Below are 22445 nucleotides of genomic sequence, written 5' to 3' on the forward strand. Positions count from 1 at the left end.
CGGGTGCTACCTGCGGTCTCCAAGTTACCAAGTTAGACTGTATATTATTATGATATGCGCCGGGTAGGCGCTTACATTTTGGAGAGGTTAATAGAGCGAAGACCGACGCATGCCAAAAGACTGGCTTCGCTGTGGAGAAGCCGTTGAAGGACCGCTACGGGACTTGGGAATCTTGAGGAGAAAATTAAAATAGATGAACTATGAGCGGAGTCGGCATATCTGCGAGACCCCAATATTTCGCATCGTTAGATAACATAACTCATCCCTGGGTAAACTCTGTGTCCCGTATGTCATAACGGTGGTCAATGAACAGAAAAAGCATAATGAAGCGCCCAGATATCAACCCTTTCTTTCCAGTTCTCCCCTTGGAATCTTTAAACTTGATATTAATCTCCTTTCAAACCACAAACTTCGCTTTGGCTCTCGTACTTCCCGATTGGGCGCTATCGGTATGGCCAGAAAATTCCAACTGATCTGTGTCTTTCAATCTCAATACCTCCTTGAATCGTCGTCCGATTGCCTTCAAAATTTCTTGACTCTTCTCAGCGGAACGACCATCAGAACCCGGAATTAACTTGCCAACAGTTCTTGTCCAAAGACCAATACGGTAGAAGCCTTTGCGCACATTCACCACAACACCCATAACTTCATTGTCGCCATCGTTCTCAAGCGTCTCGCCAATAGCGGCAAGTTGAGAGTGGAGCCAAAGTTCATCGATAGGGACACTGCGCTTATCTTTGAACTGAAAAGACCATTTGCCGCCATGCTTGTTCTGCTGGTCCTCCCATTCTGGTCGGACGCCCTTCTTGAAAAGGTGGTAATCGGCTTTTAGACCAAGTTCGGAGGTTGGTGTTATGTTGTTCTAATGGGATAATAAGCAATTCCACCCGGAGACATGCGATGGGGTGTGGAAAGACTCACATAGACTCCCCAGAATTCCTCGACAGAGTTAAATGTTACAACCTCCTTCAAAAGATCGTTCCAGTTATCACCCTAACGAGAATGAAAAGAGCAAAATCAGCTGTTATCCACAAGTAATCAAAAGCTTTCGAGGATTCAACTCATACCTTGCCACTTGGTGGTTTGGTGAACCAGAGTGTCCACTCATTCATAAGGGGATGCTTCACATTGAAATTATTTGGGTCGTGGAAAACTGTGATCTCTTCATCCTTCTTAATCTCAGATTCCACTCCATTTGGAGGGATGTTCTCATCTGCTACAGGAGCAACAACATTTCCTGCGACTGCGGCAGCCATCCTCTCAGTCTGTGTGTGTTCCTTTGGGTCGGTAATATGGAGAAAAACTAGGTATATCGATGCGCGGATGGAGTAGAAACTCCTAGAATACGTTAAGCAAGTCTCGGAGAGTGAATCAGGGTTGATAGCGACAATGCTGTATTAATAGTGGAGAGGAAGCGTAGGAAGGCTCGAGGCGAGAGATCCTTGCCACTTCGCAGGTTCGTATTCACTAGGGAAAGAGGATTACGAGAAAGTTAGGCGGAATATTGGGGGGATCTCTGCTCCAGGCAGGAGGTCGGCTAATAATGAGAATTTTCGCGTTTTCTTTGAGTCTTGAACAGCTCGGGGTCAGCAAGCGAAATGATTTTTTTCCCTCCAAAGCGGGAGGTCTGGAGCCGGTGAGATAGCTCAGCTTAACTAATCCTATGTTTGCCATGTTTGCTATGAATCTGCTTAGTAATCAAAGAGAATCCGGGGAGAGAGGTTGGAGGCAACAAAAGTCATATTCTGAAAAAACTGTCTATTATTAATACAAATTACTGGCGTGTGCCGTGGAGGAAGCAATCTATGTCTATGAAGGATGTTGAGCAGTATACCCCGTTTCCTACCGGGGCGTCGTGGCTTTGGTGTCTATGAATCTATGCCGAATGTGTCTTCGATCAAGGGGTGGTGGGAGAAATGATATTGGAGTCCGTACTTCGGATGTTCTTAGAGTGTCTGCGGCTGTTTCTTGTTATTGATGAGGCTGAGGACGCAATTCCATCCTGTTCGAGAGTTAGACTGAGGCCTTGGCGCATAGCTCTGGACTTGAACTCACCCAAGCTTACAACGTTGACAACCAGTACTCGATGTTCGAGTGGTACGAGTGCAAAGTTTACCCCTTGCACCCACGGCCACAGCATCAGGTTCGCTTTGTATGCTGGCAGGAAGCTGGTTCGTAGCTTCTCGACGGGGTCATTGCCCTCCAATACGGACATCGAAGACAGGAAAGCGAAGAGGTGTGTCGGAGTGAACAGGAGCTGGTCGCTGCACACTCTGGCAACCAACGTGAGTGTGCGGCTCTTGAGAGCTACATTTCGTACAAGGAATTTGTACCAAGTCACGGCTGCAGGGCCAAAGATGGCTGTTAAACGAAGCAATTAGGCTCTGAGGATTGTCTGAGAGGCAAAAGATCGCGCATACCACCACCGTAGAGCACCATTCGACCTGTTCGGGCATAGTTATGATTTTCAATGCCGACTCGGTCGACAAGTTGCTGTGCTAGGGCGTCTCCGGCTCCGAAAAGTACCTGTATCAATCACAGGGATGAAGTTAGAAATAAAGGAACATTCTTTATGATCGCCATCTTATGTGCATAACACAGACTCACCGCGCTTCCAACGGCCTGCGTGAGCAATGGACTTCGGGCTAATCGAGCTTGATACCTGGGCGGAGCAAAGTTAGGACGTATGCCGGGGTGTACCTGGGAAGAATGCAGCTTACCAGCGCAGCATCTTTGATTCAATTTGTCTTTAGAGAGACTGATACTGAGAATGGAAATTCTCAATTAAGCCATTGTTTCCAGGTCAGGGGACTTTAATGGCGCAGAAGGCTAGACCGTCTCTGGGCTGGGTGAGTCCAAGATGCTCAAGTGACCGTTTCGCGTCTGGCGTGTATCACGCCGATCGTTCCCACTTTGCGAAGAAGCGGCGATTATCGACACGCTCCTTTAACCGTATCACCACTTAAACTTTCCTATATTCGGATGCTTTTAGGGCTTAGGGTTTGATATCAGGGCTTTCCAGTCACCCTCGCTTAGCCTAGACTTACGTAATGCACCACCACTCCCCCAAACTGCGCATCACCAAAGAAAGGCGGGCAATTTTCGAACTGAAGGTCGAAACGACGACAAGCTCCAACCCAGCCGACAACAACCACGCCCCGTTCCTTTCGACCTCCTCATCCCTCTCCTACCCACCAATCCGCATAATCGAATATGGCTGACGCTCCCCGTGGAGGTGCCCGTGGAGGCTTTGGTTCGCGCGGCGACCGTGGCCGTGGCCGTGGACGCCGTGGACGTCGTGGACCCAAGAGCGAGGAGAAGGAATGGCAACCAGTCACTAAGCTCGGCCGTCTCGTCAAGGCCGGAAAGATCACCAGCATGGAACAGATCTATCTGCACAGCTTGCCAATCAAGGAATACCAGATTGTTGATTTCTTCTTGCCCAAGCTGAAGGATGAGGTTATGAAGGTACATACACCGATCTATACTTCCCGAGTTCGCGACCGATGATGTGCGACCTATGCGAACTCGATACTGTGGGAGGAATTGTGATATTGGGAGGTGATGCAGGGAGCCACGTTGAATCGGTGCTAATCTATATGCCTTGATATAGATCAAACCCGTCCAGAAACAGACCCGTGCCGGTCAGCGAACCCGCTTCAAGGCTATCGTCGTCATTGGAGACTCCGAAGGCCACGTCGGTCTCGGTATCAAAACATCCAAGGAAGTCGCAACTGCTATCCGCGCCGCTATCATCATCGCCAAGCTCAGCGTCCTTCCTGTCCGCAGAGGTTACTGGGGTTCCAACCTCGGTGACCCACACTCGCTGCCAACCAAGGAGAGCGGAAAGTGTGGTTCCGTCACTGTTCGAGTACGTCTGATTTGCGATTGCGATTAATGTGGCTATTGAATATTCGGTATACTAACGTATATAACTAGTTGATCCCTGCTCCGCGTGGTACTGGTCTCGTCGCGTCCCCCGCCGTCAAGCGTCTACTCCAGTTGGCTGGTGTCCAGGACATTTACACATCTTCCTCCGGATCTACCAAGACCCTTGAGAACACATTGAAGGCTACCTTCGTCGCTGTGGCCAACACATACGGTTTCTTGACCCCCAACTTGTGGAAGGAGACCAAGTTGATCAGAAGCCCGCTTGAAGAATTCGGCGATGTCCTCAGAGAGGGAAAGAGATACTAAAAAGATGTTTATTTTAATTCTGTCTCTTTTTCTGCCGTTTTTTCTTTCTAGCTAGGTCGAAAGGAGTCTTATGCGAATGTGAAACGATTCCAATTTGAGATGATTTTGAAAACCGGTGCTGGGAAAACCCAGTCATGTTGGTTATGAGTATCGCTGCATCGGATGCAGGTGGCTCATTCTTTTCGGTTGACAGCACCGTATAACCAGGTGAAAACTTAGAGAATCATTGAAAAAAGAAACCCGTTTATCGACCAATTTGCACAGTTCCGCCTTTCTCAGCCCACGATAGCTCTTAGGCTTTGACGTGAGCACATAGGATGTTTAAACAGTTGCTGAAAGCCCGTGATCGATTGGTTTTTGCCAGTGGCAATGTTATGTCCTTGAGATATGAAGATCGCCGGCTAGATTTCAATACCAGGAGTACGCACAGAGTCAAGACTGGGAAGAATGATCCTCTTAAATAATGCCTGCAACACTCCGTGTGGCGCCAGTAGAATCTTTATGTAGTATCTCGTATTCTGTGTTTCAAAAGGGGCACAAACCCCCATTTCCCCTACGTGAGGCAGAGTCTTGAACCCGGTTCGCAGATCCGGGGGACTGACGTGCAGGGTTACCATAGGCGTTCGTAAACTGCAATGTGATCATCCCCATTTGTCCAAATCCCCGCGTATTTGAGGGGCGGCCCGGCCGACGCGTTTTTGTAAGCTGTAACCCTGGATGACAAGCTCAACATTGGGGGAGGACTTTGGGGGCGAAAAATTCATTCCGGCTGAAGACCTCCTCTCCGCGAATTTGACAAACACCGAACACTGTCCTTCGAGAAGTCCAACTTAGTTGCACGGCATACTTATTTTTAGTGGAGGGACCGGGCTTTCAAACCGACCGCATTCAAAACAAACCGACGTACATGGTAGAGGCTGCAAGGGGCGCAGTTTGCAGAAAGGAAAAATACTACCACAAAGAAGGGATTGTCCCAACAGCTAACAATCAAGCTCAACCCTTGCTAGGGGAGCTCTCATATATTGTAGACAATGTACCGAGCTTCCTCGACCCTTTCCGATTCATGATACTGTTGCTGTTTCCTGTAGGATTTCTCAGAACTCCTACCTTGATTCACTCGAACAGTCTGGCCGCAAAAAAAAAAAAAGATATCCTAGAAGAAGAATGAACACAAAGACAAAAGAATTGTTGCAGAGCCCATGACTCGCACAGCTTTGAGAAGGCCTCTTTCTTGATACCCAACCTGATTGAAGGGACATTCCACCAGTTCTGCCTGGTTCTCTCAGTAAATAACACAAGTTTTCTGGCAACTTTCTCCCTAGCAACACAGCTGTTATCTTCGTCCTTCATGGAATACTATCATCACAGAAACCCTCTTCCGTTTCCTTCTCGGCGACGACATCATTTCTTGCAAACCACACACCAGAATCTGGTATAGTGTGAGCCAAACAGGCCAAACGCAAGCTGACGCCGAGAGCTGGATCATAAAGATGTCTTGCTATGGAAACAAGGCATCTTTTCTCCAGTGCTCCAAGGCACTGGACAGTGATGACGAGATAGTGAACACCTCTGAGAAACAGCAGGGTGAGTTCAACCAGAAAACAACATACAATCACAGAAGTGTGATCCAGAGAATTCTGTTACATGTGCGGATGAGCTCACATGGGGAATAGCGCTATTCAGGAGACCGTATACTCCTCTTCCTAGTCGACCAGTCTCGTCAGCAACTTCTGCCTCGATTCCAGACGCGTTACGTCGGAGCGTTTTCAAGAAACGTCCCCTCAGTATGAGTGATAGCCGTTTCTCTCTGCGCTTCAATAGTGCGGAGATCAGTCGCATCTTCGACTTTGGGCGAAACACACGCAATCGCGCCGCGTCTATTGGTGGTAGTGGATATGGCCTGTTGCAGCAGTCTTCGAGCAATCAAGCAGCAAACAACAGCAGCGAAATATTCCGAGATGACGCGTGCTACGCTGATGGATCAGCTAAACCGATCATGTCTTTCCGTGGAGGCACTACATGGCGCCATTTGGACACGGAGCGTGAGCAGCTTAGCCTCGATTTATTCTGGTCCACTAGAAAGGAGAATCCGTTTCGTCCTGACATCATGCCGGTGGAAGAGCTCGCACCACTTTCTAACTTTCGCTCCCTGCGCAGCCTCAAGTTGACTGGCATGCTCCGGTCATATCAACGCCACATCTGGCAGACCGTTTGGCTCAATCCAGGTTTGGAGGACTTGTACTTAGAGATGGCACTTGAGCCGTGCATCCGGCACACGTTCTGCGGAAGCTGGCCAAAGATTAGAGGGAAATGGTTTCCACGAACTGCGGTTACAGTTCGTGGCCTTTACTAGTAAGTGAAAAGATGAAGAAAATGCCAGCAGATGATCTGGCAATCTGCTGTGGTGTATACCGTAAAGGCCTAACTATTATTTTACAATTGATAGTGGCAAGGATGGTCGAGGTGAATTGAAGAGACGCGTGGGGTTTGGAGAATACCTCGACAAGCATGCAATTGGAAACGCAAGGGAAACCGCCGCAGCTCTGGGTGCCGTTCCTGACAAGCTGTCGGTGGTCAAACTGACGCTGATGGGCTTTGTGGTCGACTCTGACCCGTTCTTCCTTTGGTTCAACCCACACCGCCTTCGCAGCATCGATTTCAAGGACCACTGCGTTGACGCCGGGTTCGCTCTTCCTGTCCGGATGAGCGAACACGTCATCGTTTCCTGGCCTCGAGACGACAACATCCCAGAAGCAATGTGGGCAAGACAAGTCCGGCCTGGGGAAATTAAGCTCATCGACTTGGGCTCAAGAAAGACAAAAGCGACTAAGAACAGTGACAACAAAGGAGGGAACAAGGGCAAGGATACGGCCCCTGCAGACGACCCATGCGAGGGGGCTGCACCGAAACCAACCCACAACTCCAGCACGCTGAGAAAGAAGAGTTTCAACCAGCTCAACGACGCGGAGACATCTTCTTCTACCGCTCCATCGACTACCCGCCGGGTGGGCGCGCTGCTGAATATTGGAGGTCGTCGCTTTACCCGGAAGAAGAAATAAGCCGTCGCCGCTATAGGTCTGCTGACTCAGCCATCCCCTTTTCTTCAAGCTTCGGCGCTTTCGTCCTCGACTTTTCTAAACCTTTCTTTGCTTCTCTCTTCACTTCAGATTGTGGATGTTTGTCTAGTTATTTTAATGTCGGGAGCCATTGATTCTTATGGACATCAACGCTCCCCGCAGCCAATTATGCCTGTACATTAACTACTGATGCTAGGGAGTGGATCTTCCCAAGAAGGAATTTCACCTGCCTCAGTCAATAATACTGCAAATTTATCATTGACAATTGCCTCCCTTTTTCACCTTTACTCGCACACTACTAAAAGGCTATATAGGCTCATCCTCATCCTCACTCTGGCTCCTTCATCCCTGCAAGCTTCACTTTTTTTCTCAAGGCTTTCGTGCGCTTTGGGGTTCAATCAGGCCGGCCTCCATCAGGATTTCATCACAAAAACATACCAGCCCTCCATGACCACTATGATATCCCTTGGCATATTCCATACTACAAGGAGATACGTAGAAAGCCTCTATAATACCTTAGCCATACCAGCCACCACTCCAGGGTTTCACCATCAAGGAGCAAAACGGAAACCGGTCTCAATAATTATCAGTATGGATATGTTTCGAGGAAACAGTGTGATTGCCATGATGCCCCATAGCATAATGAGGAAAAGAAAGCCCGCTATGTGCACATAACTACTGCGCAGCTATATACCTTTTTTTGAACGGTCGACTTCCTGCTATGATGGCGATGTCTTCCGGTTTCATATAAACTCAAACAGCTATACCAATGAACAGAAGAAACAACAGATATGCTGATTGTAATCAAGCAGATTACAGGGCTGGGAAGATGCCCGCTTGGTATAAACTATCACTCACGTTTTTCCACGTTGGAATTACATCACACCCCAAGCTCAACCATACCATAAGAGAAGCTCCATTGGCCCCCGGAAAGCACGCAAGCGACCCGTCTGGGCCCGCATTTCTTTAAGTGCAAACAAGAAACAGGAAGTAAAGTATAGGGGAAAGAAAATGGGGCTGGGAATTTTCCAGCTGAAGGTGTCACCAGACAGTACATCAAGGATCTGGGAGAGGAATGACCAATATGCATTTAATAATAATGTACTTCTTTAATGTCTAAGCCTTTTATGGTGGCAAGGACCACACCGCAAAACACGCTCTTTAATCTCAAGCAATTAGTGCCGATGGCCAATGGAAATAGAGTGGTCTTGGGTGAGACGATATCAGGCTTGCTATTGATCGTAAGCATGCTAACATGGCATGTAAACAATTTGGAGATATTATGCAGCTCACAAGAAGATAATAGGGCATGGAATGCACTACCTACATTTCCTGAACTTGTAGAATGTTCCCTGGAAGAGTGTAAAGATGTGGTTAACGATGGTATTAGTTATCCATGTTCAACTACGATCTATCCTCGGTCGTACGTTGCCCTAAGACGGTCACCATTTTCATGGGTTTTTCGTCTCCGTGGACTTATTGAGGGCCCACAGCGGCTGAGCTTTGACGGTTTGACTTGCTTCTGTAGGCTTGATACGCACTATCGAATGGTTTCTTCAAAACAAAAGCATTGAAGACCTAGGGTAGAAAGCTTAGGAATTCCATGTTAACTTACAAACACATTAAGGGTTCAACAGCATTCAGCAGGGATAGGGATGATGGAGAACGTTTAGATGATAGAACTCATGTTGAGGGTGGAGACTATTTTGAATATTCTGAAGGAATATGTGAAGGGAAGAGGTTCATGCCAAGCATTCACTGAGGTCCAATGTTCAAGTGCAGATTAGTTATGTTGAGGGACAACAGCAGAAGGGAAAAGCTGAAGGGCACTGAACGAATCGTGACTTGATGCATGTTGATTTCCACCACCCATATTAGCCCCTCCTAAGTTGTCTTCACAACTAACAACAACCCAAATATGTATTTCTACAAAAAGCACCATCAAACAGCATATGCAGTAGCAAAACAAAATAAAAATAAAATAAGAACTTCGATCGAGTGTGGCTAGCCACTGCTTCAAGTCACTTTAGCTCTTTTCACCGCACCGGATTAAAGAGACCCGAATGTTGCAAAGAAATGAAAATTGGGTTGTCGAACACATCGTCACGAGCTTCATCCGTGGTCCCATCCCTAAAAGAACGCGCGCGGAAAACTTGGAAACGCAACGTGAAGTCGAGAAGTGATGCCTTACTGTTTCGATTTTCGATAGAGTGGGCGTCGTCGTGTGTTTTCTTTTTCGCGAAAGTCACATATATGCATTGCTATGCGCCGCAAAATGCCTTAAAACGTCACCTTGGTTCGCGATTTCGAGAAAAAAGGGGGGAAATGAACATCCTATCCTTGGGGATGTTCGAGGAAATCGGATCGAGATTTCAACATCTGGCGGTTGAGACATTGTCGTCGTTGACCCCCGCCCTGATGGTATGTGATCGTGGAAGAGTTCTCGATGATTAAAATAAACATGCCACTTTCCAACAACCCATCATGGTAAGAAAGGTTACCGGAAATCTGCATTGAATCAAGGAACCCAGAGCTTTCCGCGGCCTCGACCGGTGCCTCGGAACATGCCACCTCGTGGAGCTCCACGGCGACCAGGACCGCCAGGTCGAGGAAGATGGCCAGGCGGCCCGCGATTAATGCTGTTAGTGGTATTCGGATTGACGATACCTTGCTGCTTCGTGACTCCAAAATTGCGGTTAAAGGAGTCAGGATCGATTGGAACAGAAGGAACTTCGACCTGCGGATCCGAAGCCGAATTGCCTTTGAGTCTGGTGCCCCCATTGACATTGCCGTTTGCAATTCGGTGAATAGCAGGTGAAGCACTGCTGCTGGTTCGCCCACTAGGCCCCATAGCCGCAGTCTTTGCCTGGCCACGTGGCACAAACACAAGGACATCTTCGTCACTTTCGTCATCGTAGGAGAGAAGGGGCTTCGGTTCGGTGGTAGAGTTCTTTTCCAGATACTTGCAATGATTCTTGAATTCCTTTTCTTCATAGATTATAGAAGTTCGGAGCTGCGGAATGGTTTTGACCGTAATACCAAACTTCTGGGCCCAGCTCTGAGTGTGACGGTTATGTGTAACGAGAATGCAACTAGATGTGGCAGTAGCAGCGTCTGGGTGAGCATGGAGTCTCCAAAGAATAGCATTCAAGAGAGGTTTAATGTCTTCCGGAACAATCGGGTTCACGAATACAGGTTCGCTTTCGTCGTCTTCCCCGACCGGATTGTTTTCATTTTCTTGGGATCCTCCAGGCTGACGAGCAGCATATTCCGGACTTGGATGCGAACTGGCGGTCGTTGGAGATGCAGGAGGGCTCGGAGTTCCGGCAGAAAGTGCAGATATAGTATCTACATTTTTCTTAAAATTCAGCTTGCTAAGTAGCATCTGAGACATCTCGTTGAGATCGTCGATATTCCCGACAATTCTAGGTCCATTGTCCCCGACATGTTTCTGCTCTGGTTCGACGGTAGTCGCGTGAGCTGGGGCAGCAGGGCCCGAGGCGCGACAACTGTCGACAACCTCCTCCTTGAACTCCGGCAAAAGGTATTTCTCCGCTTCTTCCCAAGTATCAAACTGTTCCATTGGCCCTTGGAGCGCAACTTTGGATGCTGGAATACTATGCTTACCGGAAGTGACACGATCGAGGAAACGAACCGATTCGCGGGCATTTGCACCGGTCTGGGATGGAGCCTTTCTAAGGGCGCGAAGACGTTCAAGAGCTACAACATATCAGCCGGAGGGTATTCTTAAAAGAAGCGGCCGAACAAAGGGAAGAGACGTTATAGACACCTACTATAGAGAGGTACGATGAGGGTGATGGCACCCTGCGAAGTCCATTTTTTGATATCGCCAACACTGGCGGCTAAGGCGGTATCATCCACCACACAATGAAAAACCTTGCGACCGACGGACATGGTGAGATAAGGGAAAGTAGATACGTGCGCGACGGAGAGGTGGGAGTATTCGCCCGCTAAGATTTCCCGAGGATGTAGATGTCAAGCAGAACTATCAAGGAGCCTGTGCGAACGTATGGGCTGCATATCGTTAGATAAACAATAGCTCGCCGAAATATATATCATGTGCGTGTATGGGTGTGGGTGTGTAATAATAATTTTTTTTTCTTTTCTTTGCAGAATCGACAGGATATGTTAAAAATTGACGGAAAGTGACGAAAGATTGAGCACCATCATCCAGGCATACAAGTCATTGGCAAACATCGAAGCGAAGGTTAAGTTTAGTGATGAACTCACAGTAATGGACGGGATCACTGCAGACGGTTGTGTTAAGCATTTTTGGATCTGCGAGTGAAACCGAGCTGGCACAGGGCAAGCTGTGGAAGCAAAACCGCAATGGAGAGCGCCAATGAGTGTTCTATCGAGGCGGCGGGCGAGGTCTGTGACGGCGAGCAGGATTCAGGCTTCGTTGAGAGGTGTGTAAGTTGGCGCTATGATCTGATTGCTTCAGATCGTTTGGCGGAGGAGGGGAGTGCTGACTAAGCGATGCGTGTTCGTGCTTGGTGACGGCGGCGATGGAGGAGAGGATCAAGCGGATGATATATGATGCTTAAGGACGCTTCTTTCATTGCAATTTCGTTGCTCTTATAAAGACAAATACGCTCGGAAGTAATACATTGTCCATTGTCGTCACATGTCAAAAAAAAAAGCATTCATCGGCAAACAGTCATCAAAGGACAGCTGCTGCAATGTACCGCAAAAAGAGCATCTACCTATGGATATTGGGCCTTTTCCCTCCAGACGCGAAACATACCACGCGGGGAAAGAAAAAAAAAGGAAGAAAAAAAAAAGAAAGAGGGGGAAAAATAAGGAGGAAAACTATAAAGACATTGGTGTCAAAAATGTCTGGCTATTGCTCTTTGCGAATCAATCCACTGGACTCGGAAACCCGAACTGCCCACTCCCTGCTCGCCAGTCAGCAAACGGCTATTCTCAAGATGGGCAAGAGACACTTACGACCAGCTTCCATCATATAGCCGTCGGGATTCCGCATTCCCGTATCCAGCTTCGTGCAGCGCAAGGTCGATGACTGCCGCCGTCACTCCCGAACCACAGCTCGAAATGATAGACCTCGAGGGATCAACTCCCTTTGACTCGAGCACCTTGCGCAATTCCGCCTCCGGCAACAAAGTCTTCGTCTCAGGGTCCAGCAGCTCCACGAAAGGCACGTTTACAGAACCCGGCATATGCCCAGAAGACAACTCCGGGCGAGGTTCAGGGCTTTTTCCCGCCCAGCGACCGGCGGGCCGGGCGTCAAGGACCTGCACGCTGTCTGCGCCCTCCTTTCCGTAATCCTCGCCAATCTGTTTCATCTCTGCAAAGTCAACCACCATCTCCGGATTGTAAGCGTCCACCTGGTAGTTAGATCTCTCCTCCTGGGTAATTTCACCGGACTCCGTGGGATACCCATCACGAACCCACAACCTAAAATTGTTGAGAATGCGAACATTGGGATGCCCAAAGTATCTCAACGTCCAGCCTACCCGTGGTGCACTCATCAAGCCCAGTTCCTCTGTGTCGTAGACCACAACCTCGTCGTCGCGGCGAATACCTAGTGACTGCATTGCCTCCGCGAATCGCTCCTTCGTCGGTAACATATGGGGATACGGCGAGTTAGGATCCTTGACGTCGTCTATGTCAAAGTATCGCGCCTGGGGGATCCGCTTCTTCTTGAACGACTCGATCCCGGTGCGGCCTTCTGGGTCGTTCGGCATGAACCACGCGGCACACAGGGGGATCACCCGGGGCGAAGTGGAGATTTTGGTTCGCGCATTCTTCTTCAGACCATCGTTCAATTCCTTAGGCGTGACGAGGTAGGATGACAGAATGGAGGTGGAGCGATGTTGGTGTCTCGCGTGGAGGAGCGGGCTGGCGACGGCGGCGGCGGAGAACCTAAGGTGCGGAAGGGCGCCTTGTGAGAAAATAACAGGTCGAAGAGCCACACAAGCCATTGTTGGGAGGGAATTGGGGGCCCTTTGATCTTTGGATCTTGGCTGATTCTTACATCACGAAAGAAAGAAGAGGAGAGAAGAGGAGAAGTATGTATGGGAGTACTACTCTGTTGACTATGGCTGGTTTATTCAGCAGGGAGTTTGCATGCACGCGCGGGGGTTTTCTGGTGGGTAGACACGATGCTGCTGGTGCAACTCTGTTTGGTCGTCTCTCTTCTCCCAACTATTCACCGTCGCCGATAGAACCCTATTGATCCTTGCGTCTCTGAATGGAAATCATGAGGACAGGTGATCATGGCATCATAGACTACCCTGATCAAACGGCCAGAGTCAACTCTATTTGACGCTGCACGCCCAAGAGCCAGCAAGGTGTCCACCGCCGACGAGCCATTCAACGCGCAGCAATACGCCGACTAATTCCCACTAGCCAGCACCGAGCTTGTCCGCAGAAAAGCTTCTTTTCCGACCCTCGCGCCAAGAGATAGTCTGGGATCTGTTTCAGCGAAAAAGCAGTGTTGGACGCTGGAGCTGCCATGAAGGTCACGATCAAGCAATGGAACGCAGTGGCCACATGGCGCTGGGACATACCTGAGGAAGATGTCTGCGGCATCTGTCGAGTGCAGTTCGACGGCACCTGTCCGACCTGCAAGTATCCCGGCGATGATTGCACGCTCCGTAAGTACATACATCTATCCATCCCACTGCCCTTTCGCCGTGGCATTGGCTTTCCTTTTATGTGACCGAAGCTTATCGCATACGAATAACTACAGTGACTGGGAAATGCGGACATTCATTCCATATGGTATATGGTTTCCCCGATGTCCATGTTCTCTAGCGACTAATGAACGGGGTCTAGCACTGTCTCCTGACTTGGATCGGGCAAGAATCCTCTAAGCAGCTCTGCCCCATGTGTAGAAAAAGTAAGGAGCTTTTACTCTGCTGATCTGCTTGCGGCTACAGGCTTACTGGCTCTTCTAGAATTTGAGTGGAAGCAGGACGGCGCATGATTCGAGTGCACTGAAGGACGAGTCGAGGTGTTTGCTGAATATTGAACTATGATACCCCGTGCAGATATAACTACCGTTCCATTTGAGTCTTTTTCTTTTTTTTACTCTCTCCGTCGCTAGTTTTGTTCGTTCTCGGAATTTACGTAGACTCGTAGCAGCAAATTTATGTGAACACAAAGAGCCACTCAGGCTGCGTTCCACTACCACCATCGTCGACAGCAAGCCAGGTTTTTATCTACACAACCACCAAATGCTCTTATTCTGGTCATCGGGGGAACAGCGAGTTAAACCTGAAAGCACACCAGTCTGGAGGCAAGTGACCGGAGTCGCAGAGACCGGCAGACATGAGCTTTGCAAAGCAACATGCCGCCTCGCAATCGTCAATGCCCAGGCCAGCAACCACAAACAGCAGACCGTCGGCTGTCAGCAACGAGGTCTCAGACGAAGCCGTAACTAGTTCTCCAGACCAGCAACAAGACCATGGGCAGGAACAGATCCATCAGGAATATGAACCATCTCATTCAGCACAAGATGCTACTCTAACTTCGTTCCGGCCCTTTTTCACTTTGATCGAAGACGCAAACACCTCGAAATTCTACCATCCAACCGTGCACTACGTCTTTTCTGACGATGACACCAGTCTGATCACCGAAGCGGCGCTGCGGTCGCTAGATCAGCAGCAGCGGCCACCGCATCCGCCATCCAAAGGAAGATCAGCCCAGGATCCCTCGGGCAAGGGCAAGAAGAAAGCCGTTGCCGAAGAAATCGAGCTCTCCTCCTCCGCCTCCCACCTATACACCGGAAAGCTCCCACCGCCCATCCCAGAGGCGCAAGAGCACATTATAATCCTCGACGTCGAGCCAACAGCTTCCTCCACTGCCATCCTGCCCTCCGATCCTCACTCTGCCTCTCACCCCGCCGATCCCGCGCCGACGTCATCTCCCTCCTCCGGCCCCAGTCCCATCCACATCCCGCAGCAGCAGCAGCATCAACAACAACAGCACCAACAGCACCCGTTCCCCCTGCCCTCCCACTACAAGATAACCTCCGCCCGCTCTCTCTCTCCCACCTGGCAAGTCCTATCCACCCACCTCACCCCAACCCCAACCTTCGACTCCTCCCTCATTCCCGCTCCCATAACCCAAACAACATCTCCAGACTCCGCACCTTTCCCCGTCATGCTCAGGGTCGAAGGCACAGCTGGCTCACCAGGAATGGTGAACAATAATAATGCTAATGCTGCTGCCGCTGCCGCTGCCGCCACCACCACCGAATCGAGACACCGATCCGCATTGCAGGGTAATTCTTCCGTGGCTACCGGCCAACAGACCCTGGACCAGATGGTAGAGCTGTTTGAAAAGCGGATGGGGGAGCTGAGGAAGGTTGTCGAGGCGAGTGGATACGGTGCGCCGGCACAAGTAGAGCATGAGGGGAGACAAAACGAAGAGTAATGAATCGTCGAGAGCAAGCTGGCCTTCACCGACCCTTGCGCGCTTTTTTCTGGGACTTATTAAGCTACTATATGTGGGCGTCGGGCGCCTAGGATTAACCTCCTTTCCTTCTCGAAGCTGATCGGGATGTAGATTTGGCAGAACTTTCTCACATCTGTTTGAGCCCCGAGCGTTTGAACCTGTCGAGGTGAATAGCTAACTACGTGTAATATAATTAACCGTCTTAGAGCTGATATCGATTAATTTCGATTTGAGAAGGGAATTGCTGGACGATTTCTCTAATCATAGCATTAACCCTTATATCTAAATACGCCGATAATAAAACTACACATTAATACTAGAAGAAAACAACAGTAGGGTATCCCCGGAGCCAACCAAATTATTAATTCAAAAGGAACGGACACGATCGTGCCATGAACGCCAACCACAAGATACCAGCTCCTCGTTCTTTTACCCACAATGTCCATAGCCTTTCCAGGAAAATCAACACAAACCACACCCTGGACTGCTGTATTCTATCCCTGAGGCCCACTACGTACCCTCCTCACAGGCGATAATCCACTTCCCAAAGCCGATGGCAAAAGATTCTCTCTCCCCTCCAGTGCCGCGCCAGGCCCGATCGTCGTGGCATTTCTCCTCGTCACCTTTCTCGGAATCATCCTCCTATCTCCCATCAAATTCGCCTTCGCCGCAAGGGTCGCCGAAAGTCGTCTCTTCGATGGAGGAGGCTGTATCTCTTTGCAAGAGCCGTCGACATCCGATTCCGCTACGAGGGCACTTTCAGACGTCACACTGCTAATCGGCGGACGAGAAATATTAACATCAATCTCCTTCAATCCGGAGAACGTAGAAGATGGCTTGTTTGGGGATTCCACCAACCCATCTTCATCTTGATAAACTAACCCTTTGCTCGGAGATGACGGCCGAGATCCCAAAGGAGATGTCAGCGGTGCAAGAGGCAACGGTGTCCGTTTCATGGGACTCTTCATGGGACTCTTCACGGGACTCTTCACGGGACTCTTCACGGGACTCTTCACTCCCCGTAGTCTCCGAATAAGCCTATCATGCGCCTCGGTTCTCGGTAGCTTAACAGCAAAGTTGTACTGAGCTTTCTCCGGGGTATCTCCGGTAGGTCTGTACTCCGCCATTTGCGTATTCTCGATGTTACTCTGAAGTTCAGCAAGGGGTTGCCTTACTTGCGGCTTGAGGTTCGAAACAACTCTCTCCATGTCCTGATGTTCATCGTCGACTGCGCGAAGGAACTCATCCGCCCTCGATTCTAGTTGCTCCAGATGTGTGCGCACTTCACCATGTGCCCCCCGAACATTCAACGCAAAGTTATTTAATGTCTCAAGATTTGAGTTATGATGGTCATCATTCTGGGATCGTGCACGCGCCACAAACTCATCAAGCGCTTGCATTTGTGCTCGCATATCCTCTTTCTGCTCGTCGACGATTCGCACAGTTTCTGCATGCACGGCGGTAGTGCAGTCCTCGATAGCGGAGTGTCTCGTTGCGAATGCCTATCTTCAGATCAGTACTACTTGTCCCAGATATACAATTAGCCATGCACATACATCTATGGTATTGGCCAGCTTCGATTTCAAGTCCTTCTCCGAGGTCAGTACTTCGTCCATTAGCCGACTATCCTTCTCACCCCAGCTGTCCATCTCTCTTCCATATGCGACATTGGCTTGCTGCAGTGCCGATCGCGAATCTTTCATGTTGGTTCTAACACCACTGACGTTCTTTCTCAACCTGGAGGCCTGTCTCTCCGCGGATGAGTTCAAAAGAGCCTGAATCTGCGACATGAGCTCGGCCCGCTCTCTTTCGGAGTTTTGTTTCTCTTCATCAAGCATCATCTCAAGCGTAGATGCGGCTTCTTCGCTTGCTTGCAATGCCCTTTGATTTGCTTCCTGTAACTCCCGGCGAATATCACTCACGTATTCTTTCTGGGCTTGAAGATGATGCACAAGTGATCCAAACACGGCGGTAAAGTCGTCATTTAAATTCTGATACATTTCACGAAACTGCGATCGTCAGCACTTATGCTTCGCAGGATCGATTGATGCTCACTTACCTCTCCCTCAAACAGCTGAAGTTCGTGAATTACTTCGCCCGAAATACGCGCTGCAGCAGAAGACAGGCCATTTAGACCCTCCCCGACCTTCTCCTGAACATCTTCCCTCAATTCCTTTATCTCTTCAAGGGTGTCATTCATCTCATCTCGATTCGACAACATCCTCATTTTCGCATCGTCTTCGATGGCTTGCAGGGATGTATCCGATTTGTCTATGAGGGAGCGATCCAGGGCAATCATTTTTACCTCCTCAGAAACATAGCTCTCCACCCGTGACGAGAGTGCTTCAAGGCGGGAATGGTGTTCTGACTGGAAGGCAGCCATTCGATCATCAACAACTTTTGCGATATCCAACATCTGGCTGGTTGAAGATTCCCACGTGTCTTTATTAAGATGATGAAGCTGGGAGCGTCGCCGTAACTTAGAATGAAGACCATCAACGTCTGAAGCCGACTGTTCCAGCTGCGATATAAGGTCAGTTCCGATTTCGTGAAGTTCGAGCTCGGTGGTCTCGTGGGCCTCCCGTAACATGGCTTCCTCCTCCAGACTCTGCTCGGTATTTCGAAGTACAATCTCAGTTTTCTGCAGAATATCTTGCGTTTCATCCAGCATTGTTTGAGTAGCTTCATTGTTTCTTTTCAATGTATTGAAGTTACTCGTGAGTGTAAACAGTTCTTGGACTTTATTTTTCAGATTCGCCTCCATGCTCTCAATTTTTGCCCTTTGCTCTTCTGTTAAAATACGACGCGATTCACTTTCCACTGTCATTTCTTCGTATGAGCTTGCTGAAAGATAAACACCGTTCCGTAGCCTGGTGGCAATCAGTTCACTCTTTAGCTTCTCTATCTCAGAAGTGAATTCGCGGAATAATGTCTTCTTGGACATGGTAGAGTTTATTTGGGGCTTATTTCGAATATTCTTTGCCCTAAACGCATAATCTAATGTGGATATTGTCTCTTCAAGGTTGCTGCGAGAGGTTGATATTGTGGCAATGATACACGTTTTCGTTCTGCCACCTAACGAATCTTGGAGCAGTCGGGTAAGTTTCGATTCCCTATAGTAAAGTAAGCTTTAACTTATTTAAGTCGAGTTCTGGACCGCTGACCTGTATGGGATGTGTGGACTTTTATCCACCAGGGCATTGATTACTCTACCCAAAGTAAGTAAGCTCTTGTTTATCAACCCGGCTTCGGCTGCTCGTTTGTTTTCTGCGCCGCTTCGTTGAATATTTTCACTTCCAGCCAAATCCACGAGGTTCAGCTTTCCGCTGCTAACAAATTCTTCGCCTTTGTCGGTGGATCTTTTGATATAAGCCGTAATAGTAAACACGGTATGACTACGAGAGCTGAGATCGTTACATTTTGTGGCCGCTACCTGGCGACGATGGCTGCCTTCTTGGAGTAGTCTGATACCGTCTGACGCTGAGTGAATATAGGATTCTCCCATTCCCTGTACCATGGTGCCATTGTGTCCTTTCTTAGCTCCATCTTCGTATATCTTTAGTTTTGAATTATCCTCCGGTGAAAGCAAGTCTCGAAGATCCTCGTTATATAGTTCAATAAAGGAACATTTTACCGAATTTTCTGTCTCTTCGAGTCTCTTGAACAGCGCATAGAGAACACGAGGAATTATACCAGCAGCATCGGACAACAGTCCAAGCGTATCGGTCATATCACCAGACATCGTATACGTCTTTCCCGTTCCGGTTTGTCCGTATGCAAAAATAGTACAGTTATACCCTGCGAGCATCTGGAGCACACTGACTCAGTACCCATATGTTTGTCCGATTAGGGGCTAGAGAACATACCTCGTTGAGAATCGGCACAACTACTTCCTCAAACAAGATGGCTTGGTCTGCCGCAGGAGAGAAAACCTTATCGAAGTTGTAGGTCTTGTTTGCCATTGCATTGGGGCCCATCGAGAGCTCGAGGGTGGAACCCTTGATTCCCTCTGTAGAGACGATAACGCCACTGTTTTCTTTAACTTCCCTATTATTTCTCCCTCGACAACGAACGACCACATGGATATTTGTGTCCCCAGGCACTTCATGTTCGAATTCCCGATCTTTCCGCTTTAATCCAGCACTGGGTTGTGTTCCGGGCGACGTGTTTGTACGTACTGAGTTAGGTACTGAAGGTCGGATAGGTCTCGCTGGCGTCCCAGCTCTGTCTTGGATTGTCGATAACCGCTTTTTTGTCGGTGCGCGGAGTGGTACTCGTGCAGGGGGAGCCCGCGTTTTGGGATCTCTGGCGGTTTGCGACCGCGTAGTCCCGGCCATTGTGGAATTCCCAGCGATACGGAGTAATGCTACTCATGTATTAATATCCTAATAAGCGGGTTGGATAGGAAGCTGGGAGGAAGATAGTTAGCAAGACGCCACGAATCTGTCGGCTGTGATGCGAGGCGACCGCAAGGAGATGAGATAAGAAGTCCCAAAAGAGCAAAAGATAAACAAATTGCCGCAAGTCGACATGATTGGCCCAGGATCCCAAATAAAGTCTACGTACTATTATGTCAGCAGGACCATGACGCAGGTCACATGAAGCGCCGTGGCCACCTGCGCTGATAAGATAACGGCTCTCTTGGCGCGATGCCCTGCGCTGGCGGCCTGCTGGCGTCACGGCCTCTCCTCGCCCTTCCGTCCTCCGTCTCTCGGTTGGTTTGCCGCCGACATCTATCTTCTTGGTTGCCTTTGTTATATATACGTTGACACTTCATGATTATTTAAGAGAGAGCAACTGGGTTCTTTGAACATCATCCTTAGGATGAACTCTCTCGTGCCTGAGAGCCATCGTACACCATGACGACATCTCCAAGTACCTTCCCCGCGCAGGTTATCCCAGGTCGTGGGATCGGCTTCTTAAGTACGTTTCTAGTTTTATAACTGTATAGGAACTTGACTGGTTGAATGGACGCCCAGGCTTTACTGACTTTGGTCTCTTTGTAGCTCTCGGAGCGTCATTACATAACATCCTAACCCGCCTCAAAGGGCACCCGCAATCGTACCCGACTATTAATCTGGTCTACTCTTCCTCGAATCCTGTTTATGAGCCTATTCTGATATGTCTTCCCGAAAATGGCCTACGGCTGCGGTTCGATGGTCCAGATCAAAGGCTGCGGTTGATCGAGGTGTTGGATTTCACAAAGATCTCCCTCTCCTATGAGAACACGGACTTCCCTAAACTGAGCAAATCCGACGGGGTCCAACAGGCCGGGCCAAAATTCCGCCATATTAACCGGCTGTTTGGGGTAACATATCCTGGAGAGTACATCCCCCCCTCTGCAAACGGAACCCATGGAACTTGCATCCTATCGTATCCTGGGGTTGCGTTTTCGTTTTCCGTCTTACACTCATCCTGGACCACCAAACGTGACAGCCTTTCTTTGATGGCATCTTCAGCTGCATCCCCCGCACAGTCCATGGCGGTATTTCTCGGGGATTCGTGGGCAGCTGCCCGATCAGACCTGTTTACACGCCAGCCAATCTACCCTAGGTTGACTGCACTTGCTGGGAAGAATAAGGAATACCTTGCCGATGAGATTGAGCTTGTCACGGTTCATGGAGGAGGTAGAATTGAGCTTGTTCGGAAAGCTAGTGCACCTTTCTGGATTACCTTATCTGAGACCACGCCGCAAGATTTAATCGCAGAGTTGGGCCCACCCGATGCGATTTACCGAAAAAGCGACCGTCGGATTCGAATCCACGGTGGGAGGCCCTCGAACAGCTCTCCCAGTCTCGGTACCAGTCCTTCGCCCCGCCATGGCCCTATTGACCCCGTGGATTTTGACCATACGCCTGACACAAGTGCCATAGAGGATTCTGATGAAGACTCTTCATCATCTTCGGAGCGGAACCCCTCATCCGTGGCCGGTGAATGCTTTTATAACTATTTTAACCACGGATTTGACGTATTCATATCTCAACCAACCGCGTCTGGACCGCCGTTCCCGGGTTCTTCGAGTACAAAACCACTTTCGGTGGGAAACCCATCGCAACTCACCGCCACTAAACTAATTCTACATGGGAACATTCCTGGTTCCTACCCATTTAACCGGCATAGGCGGAGTCGCTGGGTGCTAAATATTAACGGTGACGATTCTCTGAATTCAGAAACACCCTATAGTGTAGTATCGGAGAGGCTTAAGAAACTCTGGAATGGCTTCTACTCGAATCCTTCAGAAGAGGCCGCCTTTCAGAGGGGCATGGTGCTTAATCGTGGCTGGGGCGACAGCCCCGGCAGCAGCATCGAACTCCTCGGGGGTTGGGAAGAGAGCATCGGGAATAGACAGGGGGATCAACCCGCTCTTGGCGATGCCAATGCGCTTGGTAACACGGAGATATATGGGTTTCCGGGGTCTCTTTTTGAAGTCTTGAAGAACGAATCTGTTAGCTGCTTGACGATTTACTAGATTTACGCTGGCGTTCAAAGGTGGAGTGGACAACTGGGATAGTTTAGAGCGACAATACCCACTTCTCACTTGGTCTGATTAGAGAAGATGGTGCAGTATGTGTGTAACTTTATTATAAGTGATCACATTTTATAGCTGAGATACGGAGTTTCTCTGCTTCAGCAATGGTTTGAGTTGAAGGTGCTACTCCATCGTTTATCCCTGCACCCCCATAAATTACCTGCGGTGTAACCATTCCGGCGTGCAATCTGGCGAGG

The 22445-nt window shown here is 49.2% G+C and overlaps 10 protein-coding genes across 10 annotated transcripts; 5 read left to right on the forward strand and 5 right to left on the reverse strand.

Moving 5' to 3' along the window:
- Positions 1-106: 106 nt before the first annotated feature.
- Positions 107-1616, reverse strand: TIF45 (eukaryotic translation initiation factor 4E). Its single transcript, XM_003065181.2, has 3 exons — positions 1068-1616; positions 922-993; positions 107-862 (listed from the first exon to the last, which is right to left on the reverse strand). The coding sequence occupies exons 1-3, from the start codon at positions 1254-1256 to the stop codon at positions 398-400; spliced, it is 726 nt and encodes a 241-aa protein (XP_003065227.1). The 5' UTR covers positions 1257-1616; the 3' UTR covers positions 107-397.
- Positions 1617-1721: 105 nt separating this feature from the next.
- SYM1 (Protein required for ethanol metabolism) lies at positions 1722-2874 on the reverse strand. Its single transcript, XM_003065182.2, has 5 exons — positions 2721-2874; positions 2608-2662; positions 2421-2526; positions 2056-2361; positions 1722-2002 (listed from the first exon to the last, which is right to left on the reverse strand). Exons 1-5 carry the CDS (start codon positions 2729-2731, stop codon positions 1947-1949), a joined length of 534 nt encoding a protein of 177 aa, XP_003065228.1. The 5' UTR covers positions 2732-2874; the 3' UTR covers positions 1722-1946.
- A 200-nt stretch (positions 2875-3074) lies between these two features.
- On the forward strand, positions 3075-4650 carry RPS2 (40S ribosomal protein uS5). The gene is made up of 3 exons (XM_003065183.2): positions 3075-3468; positions 3614-3871; positions 3940-4650. Exons 1-3 carry the CDS (start codon positions 3214-3216, stop codon positions 4195-4197), a joined length of 771 nt encoding a protein of 256 aa, XP_003065229.1. The 5' UTR covers positions 3075-3213; the 3' UTR covers positions 4198-4650.
- Positions 4651-5687: 1037 nt separating this feature from the next.
- D8B26_004390 (uncharacterized protein) lies at positions 5688-7519 on the forward strand (the record flags this gene model as incomplete). The annotated part of the gene is made up of 3 exons (XM_003065184.2): positions 5688-5781; positions 5871-6549; positions 6644-7519. 3 exons carry the CDS (start codon positions 5688-5690, stop codon positions 7254-7256), a joined length of 1386 nt encoding a protein of 461 aa, XP_003065230.2. The 3' UTR covers positions 7257-7519.
- A 1398-nt stretch (positions 7520-8917) lies between these two features.
- On the reverse strand, positions 8918-11371 carry D8B26_004391 (uncharacterized protein). Its single transcript, XM_003065185.2, has 2 exons — positions 11069-11371; positions 8918-10994 (listed from the first exon to the last, which is right to left on the reverse strand). The coding sequence occupies exons 1-2, from the start codon at positions 11187-11189 to the stop codon at positions 9793-9795; spliced, it is 1323 nt and encodes a 440-aa protein (XP_003065231.1). The 5' UTR covers positions 11190-11371; the 3' UTR covers positions 8918-9792.
- Positions 11372-12138: 767 nt separating this feature from the next.
- D8B26_004392 (uncharacterized protein) lies at positions 12139-13302 on the reverse strand (the record flags this gene model as incomplete). The annotated part of the gene is made up of 2 exons (XM_003065186.2): positions 12246-13302; positions 12139-12193 (listed from the first exon to the last, which is right to left on the reverse strand). Exons 1-2 carry the CDS (start codon positions 13238-13240, stop codon positions 12139-12141), a joined length of 1050 nt encoding a protein of 349 aa, XP_003065232.2. The 5' UTR covers positions 13241-13302.
- Positions 13303-13611: 309 nt separating this feature from the next.
- APC11 (ubiquitin-protein ligase Anaphase Promoting Complex) lies at positions 13612-14247 on the forward strand (the record flags this gene model as incomplete). The annotated part of the gene is made up of 4 exons (XM_003065187.2): positions 13612-13915; positions 14011-14042; positions 14097-14160; positions 14219-14247. Exons 1-4 carry the CDS (start codon positions 13774-13776, stop codon positions 14245-14247), a joined length of 267 nt encoding a protein of 88 aa, XP_003065233.2. The 5' UTR covers positions 13612-13773.
- A 254-nt stretch (positions 14248-14501) lies between these two features.
- D8B26_004394 (uncharacterized protein) lies at positions 14502-15931 on the forward strand. Its single transcript, XM_003065188.2, has one exon. It carries the CDS (start codon positions 14592-14594, stop codon positions 15696-15698), a length of 1107 nt encoding a protein of 368 aa, XP_003065234.1. The 5' UTR covers positions 14502-14591; the 3' UTR covers positions 15699-15931.
- Positions 15932-15991: 60 nt separating this feature from the next.
- Positions 15992-20056, reverse strand: CIN8 (kinesin motor protein cin8; the record flags this gene model as incomplete). The annotated part of the gene is made up of 5 exons (XM_003065189.2): positions 15992-17221; positions 17276-17728; positions 17779-18832; positions 18884-19527; positions 19586-20056. The coding sequence occupies 5 exons, from the start codon at positions 20054-20056 to the stop codon at positions 16214-16216; spliced, it is 3630 nt and encodes a 1209-aa protein (XP_003065235.2). The 3' UTR covers positions 15992-16213.
- A 375-nt stretch (positions 20057-20431) lies between these two features.
- On the forward strand, positions 20432-22342 carry D8B26_004396 (uncharacterized protein). The gene is made up of 2 exons (XM_003065190.2): positions 20432-20642; positions 20726-22342. Exons 1-2 carry the CDS (start codon positions 20579-20581, stop codon positions 22186-22188), a joined length of 1527 nt encoding a protein of 508 aa, XP_003065236.2. The 5' UTR covers positions 20432-20578; the 3' UTR covers positions 22189-22342.
- Positions 22343-22445: the final 103 nt, after the last annotated feature.

Source organism: Coccidioides posadasii, chromosome 2 (genome assembly GCF_018416015.2).
Source record: "Coccidioides posadasii str. Silveira chromosome 2, complete sequence".
Taxonomy (NCBI): Eukaryota; Fungi; Ascomycota; class Eurotiomycetes; order Onygenales; family Onygenaceae; genus Coccidioides; species Coccidioides posadasii.